This window comes from Periplaneta americana, chromosome 16 (genome assembly GCF_040183065.1).
Source record: "Periplaneta americana isolate PAMFEO1 chromosome 16, P.americana_PAMFEO1_priV1, whole genome shotgun sequence".
Classification (NCBI taxonomy): domain Eukaryota; kingdom Metazoa; phylum Arthropoda; class Insecta; order Blattodea; family Blattidae; genus Periplaneta; species Periplaneta americana.
In genome coordinates, this window is record NC_091132.1 from 162,290,924 (window position 1) to 162,304,237 (window position 13,314).

Consider the following 13,314-nt stretch of genomic DNA (forward strand, 5'->3'; position numbering starts at 1 on the left):
CCATATATAGGGGAACTCTGTACAACCCACCAAGCACAGACTTCACATTAATTTAAATATGTAGTTTTAAAAAATAAAAATCTTTTCGGACATCCAGCATAGATACTTTCGGATTTTTTACGCATTCCTTTTTTTTTTTTTTTTTTCCAATGCTACTCAAGTTGCTGCTTCTTTCCTGGAATTTTCTATTACGTGTTAACATCGATCTATTAAAACTTTGGTTGTCCGACAGTACAAAGAAGTTGTTATCAGTGTTTTTTTTTCTCACAGAACTGGATGGAACGGCGAAATATGTGTGAATAACTATTTGGCTAAAAGACGACAAAATTCCCGTGCAGTGTGCAATAATCATCTCCCTGTCCGCTGTAAAATATTCTATAGCGAGTTCCACTTCATTTTTCTTCAGAAGTAAAACACTGGTTGTTATTATATTATTAATAGTAAAAACAAATATGTGTGTCGCGATATCGTGGGCGTTCAATAAATCGTGTCGTCAGTCAAACAAGTTTGGGAGGCACTGCCTGAAGTATTACAAATAGCTTAACTCAGTTATAATTTCCAGTTCATGCCTTTGTGTGTAGCAGAGAAACTCTGCGTGCTTAAATTGATTATTACTAATGGCTCTTCTGTCAAAACCCATTTAAACAGAAACTTCGTATATTCTATTTTATATTCAACTATTCAGATATGTGTATATTTATGTAATCACCTGCATACAAAAAACCACACACAGTTAATTCATAATAGGAAGATAATAAATTTTCCCTCGGAGCCAACATTCTGCAGTTGATTTTAACTAATTTCATTATCTGTTTCAGTTGCGATGGATGTGATCAAGACGGAACCCAAAGTCGACCCGCTGGCTATACAGACGAATGATTACACAGATGTGGAACAGGAAGGGAAGAAGCCTGTATCAGAGGTAACGTGAAAGTCATTTCTACTTCATATAATTATGCGAGGTAGGGGTATAATAAGTTTTTTAATCAGGAAGAGCTAAGGCCTGTTGGCCAGATTCTAATTCTGTCTGAATACAATAGGCTTACCGTAGTGATTACATTAATATGTAGGTCATGAAACGATATGAAAGTAAATAATGAAAGTTAGATAAGTAATGTTCGTGAGACAATAATAAACATTGATAAAAATAGTAATAGTAATAATCTTAGTAATAATAGCAATAATAATCAGATAATTTAAATATTTATCCTGTAATAACCATTAAACATTGAGAAACTTGAAACAACTATTATTCTTAACGAGCATTGTTTGAAAAATATTTCTTAGTCTATTCTTGAAGTAGTCTGATGTCTGACAGTCCCTCACATTACTCGGTAGGGAATTCCAAAGTCGAGGAACAGCCACAGTGAAAGAAGATGAGTATGAGGATGTTCGGTGGGAGGTAATGGATGATATTGATGCGTGTTGTGATCGTGTATCTAGATTTTTGTGGGTGGATATTTTTTGAAAACGAGATGCGTGATAGAGAGGAGTGGAGAAATGCATTATATGAAAGAGGAGGGAAAGACAGTGGATTTTCCTACGATCTTCTAGAAGGAAACAGAACATAAATCGTTGTATATTATGCTACAAGCAGGAGTGGAACACTGGTATAAATTATGATTTTATGTTTTCAGTTTGTTATCCAGGAACTGAATTTGTTGAATGTGCCCTCGACTGAGATAAGCAACGACTACAGCAGTTCTGTCTTAGAGGTGAAATTTGAAGAAACCCCAGTTCCATTTAATTTTCCCGTGGTGAAGTCTGAAGGTCAGGTAAGTGTAACACACAGTGTGCCCTAGCTCTTCTCCTTCCTCTGGGTTTTAACTTGTATTGTGTTCGTCAGAGACTCCGTCTTCATAAACGTAACCACAGTATTGTTTGAATCATGAGAGAGCTACTATCTTTTTCAGTGTGCTATTAATAAGATTGATCATATCTTTGTATCTTTCTTCATAAAACATCTCCTCATCGAGTTCCATTTGCCATATGTTTTAGTCTTCCTTTCTTGAAGTTCGTTTGGAATAATTTTTTGTCAATGATATGTTCATTACAACAGTATTTTTCTATTTACACTTTCTTACAGCACTTTACTATTTTAATCACTTAATATAGCTGCTTTTTTTCGGCCTTCTAGAGTTATATATGAATTTTAAACTTTAGTTCACTGCGTATAATCATAATTTATATCAGCACACGCAGGTGAGCAATAAAGTATCATGTTCGAAAATGCATTTGCCCTCATGGTGTACAATATAAATCTGCTTCTTTTACATTTATTACACATTTTACGTATAGAATACTACAATATGTAAATTCAATCATCGGCTGGAACAATGTTGTAAGTTACATTTGGTAAAATTTACAGGAGCTGCACAAATGTGTATACCTACAACGTTGTTCTTATAGGGTAGCAAACTTTTGAGTGCACAAATTTCACGTACTGCATTGCTGGACAGTTGCAAGCCAAAGAGTATAGCAAGGTAACATGACTTACAATATTATTACACGGAAACACGCCGAATGAAAATGTTGTAACTTACAACGTTGTTCCAGCCGACACTTCAATTATTTCCAGAGTAATACGTATCCTATTATTAGTCATTTCCTTTTCGCCTTAAGGTCTGAGTTCTATTCTGCCTTAAATTTTCTTCTCTAAATTGTCGCCTAAGTTGTGGAAGTTAGCCTATAACTGCGATGTAAAACCAGACTGTTAGGTATTACACATAAAGTGAACTTTAATATACCGTAGCTAAAGAAATGTATTCACGATGTGTTTATGTTCTCTAGGAAGGCAGTTTATCGCAACTGGAAGTGACTGACATGAAGACAGAATGCTGGTACAACAATTATGATATAAAAACAGATATAAAAGTTGAAAACACCACTCCAGTGAATATTAGCTTTCCTATGGTGAAATCGGAAATTGATGTAAGTGATTCACTATCAATATACATATATACCAACACTGCATTTTATATATATCAGAACCATTAATATTCTCGAATAGTGTTAATTGTTTCCCTTTTTTTTGAGAATGCCAGTCTCACAGTCGTGACATGTTCGGTTTCAAATAATTGTGAAATATATCAAATTCAATATTCCTGTTTCAAATTACAGACGTGGACAAATTATTAGCAAAATTGAAGATTTTTATTATATATTTTTACAAAATATGATTCTTCAATTTAGACTACACTTGACATTTTTGCGTATTTCCAAATTATTAGCAAAAGTGAAGATTTGTACTGTATATTTTTAGAAAATTTAACTCTTCAATTTGGACTACATTTGATATTTTTGCATATTTACAAATTATTAGCAAAACTGAAGGTTTTTATTATATATTTTTACAAAATTCGATTCTTCAATTTGGAATACAGTTGACATTTTCGATATTTTTTTTCAAAATATTAGCAAAACTGAAGATTTTTATTTTTATAGTTTTACAAAATTTGACTCTTCAATTTAGACTGTAGTTGACATTTTTGCTAATTTACAAATTATTAACAAAATTGAAGATTTTTATTATATATTTTTACAAAATTTAACTCTTCAATTTAAACTACAGTTGACATTTTTGCATATTTCTGTCTACTGCAATGATAGAAATATGCAAAATTGTCAATTGTAGTCTAAATTGAAAAGTCAAATTTTGTAAACAGAATTATCATAAAAATCGTCAATTTTGTTAATAATTTGTCCACGTCTGTATACCTCTTTAGTTAATATATTTGATTGTGTTATAGTATCTCCAAATTATTTTTAAAATAACTCTGTGTAAATAAGTTATTATTATCTGAAAACTGTGTGTTACGGTTGTGACCAAATTCGGACACATAGACATTTACATTCATCTTTCCAGGAAGAATCAACTGATGGTACGCAAACAATTATTGTAGTAGGCCTACAGTACGTTGAATATTTTGGTAATTTGCATGTTTGGAAGCAAACCTTTATTTTCTGCTTCTTATCAGAAAAGAACAATCAAATTGTGTTTACGTATTTTTGAGGACCTGTGTAGATCTTGTGCACATATATGTAAGGTTGAAAATGTATTCCAAATAATCATCTAAATTTCTCTTCATTATTTACTTACTTTTCCAGGAAGATTTGTTCGATGTGGACAGAGTTCAGCAGGAACTCAAAGCCGAAATATCTTCAGGGGAGGATGAAGTGTTCCCTGAGAGGTGAGTGTACTGTGCAGGTTATGCTTCTTCTAGTCTTGTATAGCTTCATTTGATGACGAAGGACTTAAATTTTATAATGCATAAGTTAATACTTTATCTGCTGCTTTATTATTCCTCTGTTCTCCGGGAACCACGATATTCGTAAAGTGTACGATCACATGGCATTGCTTTTGATTGGTAACATGTCTACTGCAGCTGCAATTCCTATGTGTCGAGCTAGTTGGCTCCTTTTGCGCTGTGTAATTCGAGTGCAGTGAAAGTTGCGACAAGCTTTTTGGGCGTGGCACATATATTTGTGTGCAATCATAGGTTGGCTGCAACTCTTCATCTCCCTGTTCATACTTCGCTGCATTTTAGCATTGTGTCCCCTATCATATTACCACAATCTACTATATACAGTCGCGAAGCTTGAGGTGATTTTTTGCAAATCTCGTGATAAAGTGCTCCAAGCGGTTAGCAACTAGAAACAATACACTGTCCATGGTCGACTTTGGACTGTGTCGTATTTCTATCGAGTGCTAGCTCATTGCATATTTCACATTGATGCTTGTGAAATGTTCGTTATTGGTTGTAATGAAAATGTTAATGGCTAAAATATAATAATTGGAATAATAATATGGGACAAGGAGGAGATGTTTGTAGTGCTATAAATTGTAGCAACAGTAAGAGAAAGAGGCCAGAGTTATCCTTTTTCCGATTTCCGAAAGATTCAGAAAGGTTCCTGGGTTTCCACAAGAATGCTGTGCACAAACAAAACTCTCAATTTTGAAGTTCTTTGTGACTGTTAGAATACATTATATCCTTAAATTTCACAATGAACTTTTTCAGTCTAACCGAAAGGACATTAGATACCGATTAAAGTTCTGTCACTTCTGTCCAGAGAAATAAAGGTTAGGTCTACTTTTTTTCAGAGGATATATTTTTAATTGTAGCTATTAATTTTGTTATTATTTTTATGTGTTATTTTACTAAAGACGTAGAAAAATTAAGTTTGTTTTAATGAAATTTATTGATCACGTTTTATTTTCAATTCTGGTGGGATTATTATTGGTTAGGCCTACTTTTTTTTTTTCAAAGGACATGTTTTTAATTATAGCTGTTAATTTTGTTGTTATTTTTATTTGTTGCTTTAGTAGAGACGTGGGCTGCTAAAATTCCAGAGAAATAAAGGTTAGGTCTACTTTTTTTTTCAGAGGATATATTTTTAATTGTAGTTATTAATTTTGTTATTATTTTTATGTGTTATTTTACTAAAGACGTAGAAAAATTAAGTTTGTTTTAATGAAATTTATTGATCACGTTTTATTTTTAATTCTGGTGGGATTATTATTGCTTAGGCCTACATTTTTTTTTTCAAAGGACGTTTTTAATTATAGCTGTTAATTTTGTTGTTATTTTTATTTGTTGCTTTACTAGAGACGTAGAAAAAGTCTGTTACAATAAAATTTATTGATCACGTTTTATTTCTAATTCTGGTGTGATTATTATTGCTTAACCTCATCCCACTTTGTTAACTACGTAAGCCTACACTACAAGTACCGGTACACGTAAGTTACTCCAGTAATTCATATTTCCATTATTATTGTTGTAAAGGGAAATGCAAATGAATATATATTGGTTTCATAGTTAATTATCGCTATAATCTTGAATGAATGAAGCTATTATAGTAAATTTCAGTGCGTTTTGCACAAACAAAAATTATATTAACTTATTTCTTGCAGGTATCTTCGAGTTTATGGTGGAATTTAATATACTTCATTAAAATAATAAATTAACTTTGTGCATTTAATATTTCAATATGGAAAGAAGGTGTTAATTTTTCCCAAAAGAACAAGACAACGAAAGTGTAACATATTTTGTCGTCTGTTAGGAGAGAGAGCTGCGATGATGAGGCGATAGTAGCGATCCTAGTGGTGGGCAACTACCCATGTTTGCATTTTTACTACATATTGAGCTTCGCGACTGTATATAGTAGACTGTGATATTACCATGTTATGAATGCAAGCATATTCGTCTTACATAGCTATTTGTTATTGATACCGTCCCATGATCATTGAAGCATAAACTTGGATGCGCTGTAGAGGAAAATGCGTCTACTCCATAAGATTTCCAGGTGCTGCTGCACACATAACCTGCGCGAGATGACTAGGCTATGCTTTCAGCTTTGGTGGAACGGCGTCTAAAAATAGAACCATGATTTTAACTATAAAGAAAACTAGGGGTCTGTCAAAAACTGAAGAAAACTCGAGAACAGTGCGAAATTCCAATCGCCTTGAGGATTATTATGGAGATACAAACAGATCTGTGTGAAGTGTTTCATGTTGTTATCAGGAGGTACTCTTACTGCCCTTTATTCTATTGAGTCCGAAGAGTATGAAATGCTTTTTATTTGTTATTATGTCAGTCACCTTTAATTTGTATACTTCAGAAGAACTCTTTTGGTTTAGGTAGGCATATTAGTTATCTTTCTGTCCCGAGTAATAGTGAAAATTTACATTATCATAATGAGACCTATTTAGTTTAATAATTACCAATAGCGCTATATTTACAACTAATTTGCATATTTGTTTTTGAAACATTGCTAGGGAAAGTCTAAAATTTAATTGTGTCGACATCACACACACACACACATACACACAGATATATACATACAATCAACCCAGAGGACATCGACGGTTAGGAAGGCCCTTTAGAAGACTGTTAGATGGGGCTGAAACAGGTCTACACATGCCTAATTCGTGACGGTCAGTCCACACCTGTGGTGTAACGGTCAGCGCGTCTGGCTGCGAAACCAGGTGGCCCGAGTTCGAATCCCGGTCGGGGCAAGTTACCTGGTTGAGGTTTTTTCCGGGGTTTTCCCTCAACCCAATAGGAGCAAATGCTGGGTAACTTTCGGTGCTGGACCCCGGACTCATTTCACCGGCATTATCACCTTCATATTATTCAGACGCTAAATAACCTCGATGTTGATACAGCGTCGTAAAATAACCCAATAAAAAAAAATAAAATAAAATAAAAGTGACGGTCATGATGATGATGATGATGACGACGACATATACATACACGTTCTTCGTTGTATATTTAGTAACTGACAAAAATTCATAACATCACACCTTAAAATGTAAATGAACAATACGATATATTGTTTTCATATTTATGTGTACCATATAAAAATATCAGTCAACAGGATTTTAGGCCAATATTTAAAAAATGCACTGTTGTTCACAAGTAGTTTGTTCTGTACCTATAGAATGCGGGCTCTGTCTCCTATATTGGCGCGCTCAGCTATCTTGTGATGTCAGAATCGCTCTCCTTTCCCCGTCAATCCCTCGCCAACAAACTCGATACTAATGCAACCTATGAGAAGTTTAGAAGCCTTGTATGTGTCGTGCTAGTTGACTGCTTTTTGTGCTGTTTAATTCGAATGTGTGAAAGTTGCGACGAGTTTTTATGGGCCTGGTACATATATCTTTGGCACCATAGTTCAGCTGCAACTCTTCATCTCTCTGTTCAAACTTCGCTGCATTTTAGCGTTGTGTTCCCTATCAGGTTATCATATTATGAATGCAAGCATCTTCATGTTAAATGGCTATTTGTTATTGATACCGTTCCATCATCTTTGAAGCATGATCTTGTATGCCCTGTGGAGTAAAATGCGTCTACTCCATATGTCCAGGTGCTGCTGCCCACATAATGTTTGATATTCTTAGGAAGATGTAGTTTTACATCCCTTTATTTTATTGAGTCCGAAGGATATGAGGTTATCTGTGTTTATGACGAAATTTTCTTCTCGTAATATAACAAATGAATTCAATATATAGGTCACTGCTTAAAATAACAAGGCACAAGGTCTTCGGAATTACGATTGTACTATAACTCCGAAGGCCATGATGACTTAATGGAGAATTAAATTAATTACACTTCAGAAAAAACATAATAATACAACACAAACACAAGAAAACAAAAAATTCATAACACTACCATACGAAAACAAAAAACACACAAAATTGCAATCTCATTCAAGAAATAAAATTATACCATCGCATGCAGAACAAATAATTCCTCTAAAATACATCTCAACACACAAACAAAGAAACACAACCACACAGGTGTACACAATCTCAAATGCAACAGCTGCAAGACCTTGTACACAAGACAGACAGGCAGATCATATCAAACACGTTACAAAGAACACATCACAGCCATAAAAAAAACTACAAAATCACTTCCACATATGCAGAACACATCACAAATGCTAACCACACGCACAGAGACATAAACACAGACATGGAAATTCTACACATTCAACCAAAAAGGCAGAAACTATACACAATAGAACAATACGAAATATATAGACACACAAAAACACATCCTAATGAACTTCTCAACACACCCTAATAAACTTCTTAACTAACACACACTCTTAGACTCCACATTACACTACACTACACAAAAACACCCTCACAGGGAACACGAACAAAAGGCGCCAAAACGAGCACCAACCAGTTCTGAAGATGACCAATAACAGGCTTGAACAAGTTAACCAGGTACTGTAATATTTAACACGCGAAAGCTATGTAATACACATTCAGAAGTGATACAGTGTTGAAAATTGTGTAATCAAGGTGTATGATTGATTTCATTTTAATTGTGTATTAGTTTGGGGAAATGCAATCTGTATTTAAGTTAAATTACAATTAGTTAATTTCGTATCATGATGGTAAAAAATGCTCTAAATATTACAAAAAATAAAGTAAGTCAAAATATACGACAATTGAACAAAGTGCACAAAACTATAGTAAAAAAGAAAATTTTAAATATTATTAAATCGAATCTTACAAATTTGGAGGGATCCCTTTATAGCCAACAGAGCCACGTTCCAGAGGTCGTTCAAAAGTTTCGTTTATAAAATTTATTCAAGTGTTTCCATTTTGTGCCACTAGCGCCAGCTAACATCCCGTAGTTATGAATTGTTTTGAAGTGCTTCTTTCAAAATAATACGGAATTGTACTACATTATGCTTAATATATTTTGACTTCACTGCATTGAGTATTGTGGACTCTAATATTTTTCTCTTTTCATGTCAGGTTTGTGAATATTGTTCAGAAGAGTGTGTCCCAAGAATGCACCGGCGTAAACCATGAAGATGACCATTTGACACAGTGTGGCAGCCAAAATGGTGACAGTTCAAATATTAGTAACATAGACCATAGTTCTATCAAATGTAATTTATCCAATGAGGTTTATGTAACAGCTCAAACACTGCAAGTTCATTCTGATATACATACAAACAAAAAGTCGTTCCAGTGTGATGTCTGTGGGAAGAATTTTTTTAAATTAAATGACTTAAACAAGCATGCCGTCCTTCACTCCCGCTGGAAGGCGTATCATTGCAATGTGTGTGGAAAGTCATTTAGATACACATGTAATATCAAGATTCATGCACGTAAGCACACTGGGGAGAGACCATTCAAATGCGAGGAGTGTGGAAAATGTTTCTTTGAATCGGGAGTTTTGAAGAAACATTCACGGATACACACAGGCGAAAGGCCATTCAATTGCAAAGTGTGTGGCAAGAGTTTCACGGAAAGTGGCCATTTAAGCACCCATGCACGGATACATACAGGCGAAAGGCCATTTAAGTGCGAAATGTGTGGGAAGTGTTTTTCGGCAAAAGCAGGGTTACGTAGGCATGCTCGGGTACATTCTGGTGAGAGGCCTTTCAAATGCGAGGTGTGTGGCAAGGGTTTCATGGAAAGGGGCCATTTAAGTACCCATTCACGCATACACACAGGCGAAAGGCCATTCAAATGCGAGGTGTGTGACAAGTGTTTCATGGAAAAGGGCAATTTAATTACACATTCACGCATACATACAGGCGAAAGGCCATTCAAATGCGAGGTGTGTGGTAAGTGTTTCAGTGAAAAGGGCCATTTAAGAAGCCATGTTCTCATACATACACGCGAATGACCATTTAAGTGGGAAAGCTGTCGGAAGTGTTTTTCGAGGAATGGAAAGTTACGCAAATATGCTCGGGTACATACTGGCGAGAGGCTATTCAAATGCAATGTGTGTTGGAACTGTTTCTCGCAATCGGGACAATTACGCAGACATGGACGCGTACACAGAGGCCGAAGGCCATTCAGATTTGATGTTTGTGGGAAGTTTTTTTTTTTTCTTACCGGATTATTTAAAGAAACATGCAACACGGGTTAGGCAATACGGATGTGATGTGTGTGAAGAGTGTCTACACTGACGAGACACAATTAAATTGGACTATTTGGAAATCTACAAAAACTGAACTTCCCCACACAGTCGAAAGAATTTTTAAAACTTATGTCTGTGGAATATATGTTACGTTTTAAGGGAAATTAGAAAGCCATATTTGCTTACACTTTGTGGTACATTTACAGTGAGGATTTTTGTGTTGGTGGCCCATTGGATTGCGTCTGCTTATAGGGGGTAAGCTGCAGCCACCAGAGTATGAATGTCATCCTCTGCTCTCTTCAGTGCGCATGCCCAAATCGTGTTAATGCCGATACTAGCGTAAAATCAAGGTAAAGTCTAAAGTGGTTAATTCAGATGTTGAATTGTTTGCGTCTTTTTGTGCAGAAGAGTTTTATTTTATGGTGATAGCATTCCAAAAATTTGTAATAATAATAATAATAATAATAATAATAATAATAATAGTAATAATAACAATAATGCTCTACTGTGACAACATTCCGTACTATATTCCGTAAACATTGAAAGTTGCAAATTTAAATATGTACATTTAATCGTATATGAAATAGAGCATTTAAACATAATATCTTATCATTATGATATTTTACCCCACGTAATAATAATAATAATAACAACAAATTTTGTCTTCAAGGATTTAGCAAAAGCTTTGTATTGCGTAGACCACACATTTACTAAGCTATATATTTATAATGATTGAGACATACCATTCTTTATGGATTTATCAGAAGCTTTTGATCGTATAGATTATAGATCACACTTATGCAAGACCTCAAACTACATATTTGATGTTCGGGTACACCATTGCTATGTAACCAATAATAATAAAACGTACAAATGGACGAATAAAATGAAGTACTGATACAATCTAATCAGATTAGAGGAACATGAATTTTGGTGTAAGTTTCCCAGGACTCCATCTTGGAACATCTTTTCTTTATAGAATAAAAGTAAATCTATATAAGACAATACATGACTGCAAATAGTGATGTAATCGAAGTTGAAGAACATAATGTAAAACAAAGTAAGGTGAACATTTTAAATATTTGTGTGCCTTATTGCAACAAGATAGATAATTAAAATTAGAAGTAGATAAGCAGAAATATCAAAAGAAACAAGCTTTTAGGATGTTAAATGCCTTACATATTGACCGAAAGAAACAAAAGTATTTATATAGATAAATTATTTGATATATGGAGCAGATACTAGGACATTAAATAGGGTACAAGAAGGAAATTTAAGAGTCCTATAAATGGACTTTTGGAGAAGAGGAGCTGGAAAAGTCTAAGTCGGAAAAGCTAAAGAATATAATAAAAAGGGAAACAATGAATGTAGGAAAAAGATATATTACTGGTAGAAATTGTAAATGAATAAAGGAATGGAAGATGGAGGATTACCAAAAAAAGTAATATGATGATGGAACTAGAAGGAAGGCATAGGAAAGGAAGACCAACTGGAAAATAGATGGAAGGATTTGGACGGTGCAGGAGCTGAAGTATTACAAGATGAATAAATGTTGGTTATGTATCAGTTGCGGGAAAGAATTAAAATAACATTTGTTTTAGGGCTTACAAGTTTGCTTGGTTGAGGAAAACTTCAGCATTGTATAAAATCCTAATAAACAATAATGTATTTGTTTTATAGTATAATATTTGTTGACTTGCTCTATATTGCTGTACAGCAGCCATGGTCATAGGAAGGGAAGCATAGAGGGCGAATCCATATCTGCCACTATCCTCACGAGCCGTGGTGTGTCTTACTGAGACGTCATGGATTTGGTCTCGCAGTGGTGGAATGTGTTAACAGTGGAGCTGTGTACAAGAGAGCGTGAACATTAGAAAAACATTTGCAAGAATGTGCTATCTCATGAAGGCATAGCTTGCATCTAATGCAGGATTGAAATTTTAATTTTCTTCCAATTCAGTGTTAAAATCTTTTACCAGATTCATATACGCTACTTTGTTTGCCTGTAGTCATCTGAAGTATAACATAAGCCTGCCATCAATATTTCAATTAGGTTTAAGTATAGCGTAACGGAGTATAGAGTGAATGCGTGAGAAATAAGTCTATCAAATATAAAATATCTTTGAAAAACAACACGCATCAATTTTGCAGTAAGTTTATGCTTTTATAATTTGTAACTATTTTTAGATTCCACACAATCCATGTTAACATGTTTAAATTTCATGAAATAACAATTTTCTGATTTCTTTCTAAACATTCGAAGCATTTTACGAGAAACGTCCATATGGAACCCGTGCAGTTGTACATTAGACCACTGACTATTACAGATGATGTTCAGGATTAGTAAACAAACTATGTTTAGCGTACACCGACGAGTGGGGGAGTACTTCTCATGCTTTTTTGCCCCAGAATGCCACGAATGTCCTTGGCTGATGTACATCAATCTACCACCATCACTGCCACCACTTCCACTACTGCTACTAAGTGGTCTGCACAGCGAATAGGGATTATAAAGAATGGACACTGAGCGATTTTTCCTTGTTTTGTTTCTCTGTGCGCCGGTGTTTAGTTCCAATTTCAAGCGCTAGAGGTTAGAGTAATCGAGCATACGCTAAGATAATAATTGAGTATAGGGTTGAGACACAGGATCCAACCATCGCCTACCTATAGCTAGACCACTTAGAAAAGGCAGCTATGGCGGAAACCTAAATCATTTCCTTCTCCCATACTCGCTGCGTGTTCCCCTCTGTGCATTCCCCGACGTCGATCACCAATCAGAATCTGTGTCTTAACCGAAGTTGGCGGTGCTAAGTCGCTATTATCGAGACTCTTATTGGATTGTGTTCTTTACTTCCGCTTCAACTGTACACTTCTGGTCAAAATATTTGTCCTCTGATTTCCGCATAATTTCGTCTAT

General features: G+C 34.8%; 1 protein-coding gene across 3 annotated transcripts in view; it reads left to right on the plus strand.

Annotated features, from left to right (window-relative positions):
* Positions 1–11,997, plus strand: part of LOC138691686 (zinc finger protein 723-like) — a 39,936-nt gene extending 27,939 nt beyond the window's left edge. For all 3 annotated transcript variants that reach the window (XM_069813930.1, XM_069813929.1, XM_069813928.1), the window contains exons 2-6: positions 819–922; positions 1,638–1,775; positions 2,791–2,931; positions 4,108–4,190; positions 9,278–11,997. In XM_069813930.1, coding sequence (XP_069670031.1) covers positions 824–922; positions 1,638–1,775; positions 2,791–2,931; positions 4,108–4,190; positions 9,278–10,160 — 1,344 coding nt within the window. In that variant the 5' untranslated portion in view covers positions 819–823 and the 3' untranslated portion in view covers positions 10,161–11,997. The remainder of the gene's footprint in view (positions 1–818; positions 923–1,637; positions 1,776–2,790; positions 2,932–4,107; positions 4,191–9,277) is intronic.
* Positions 11,998–13,314: the final 1,317 nt, after the last annotated feature.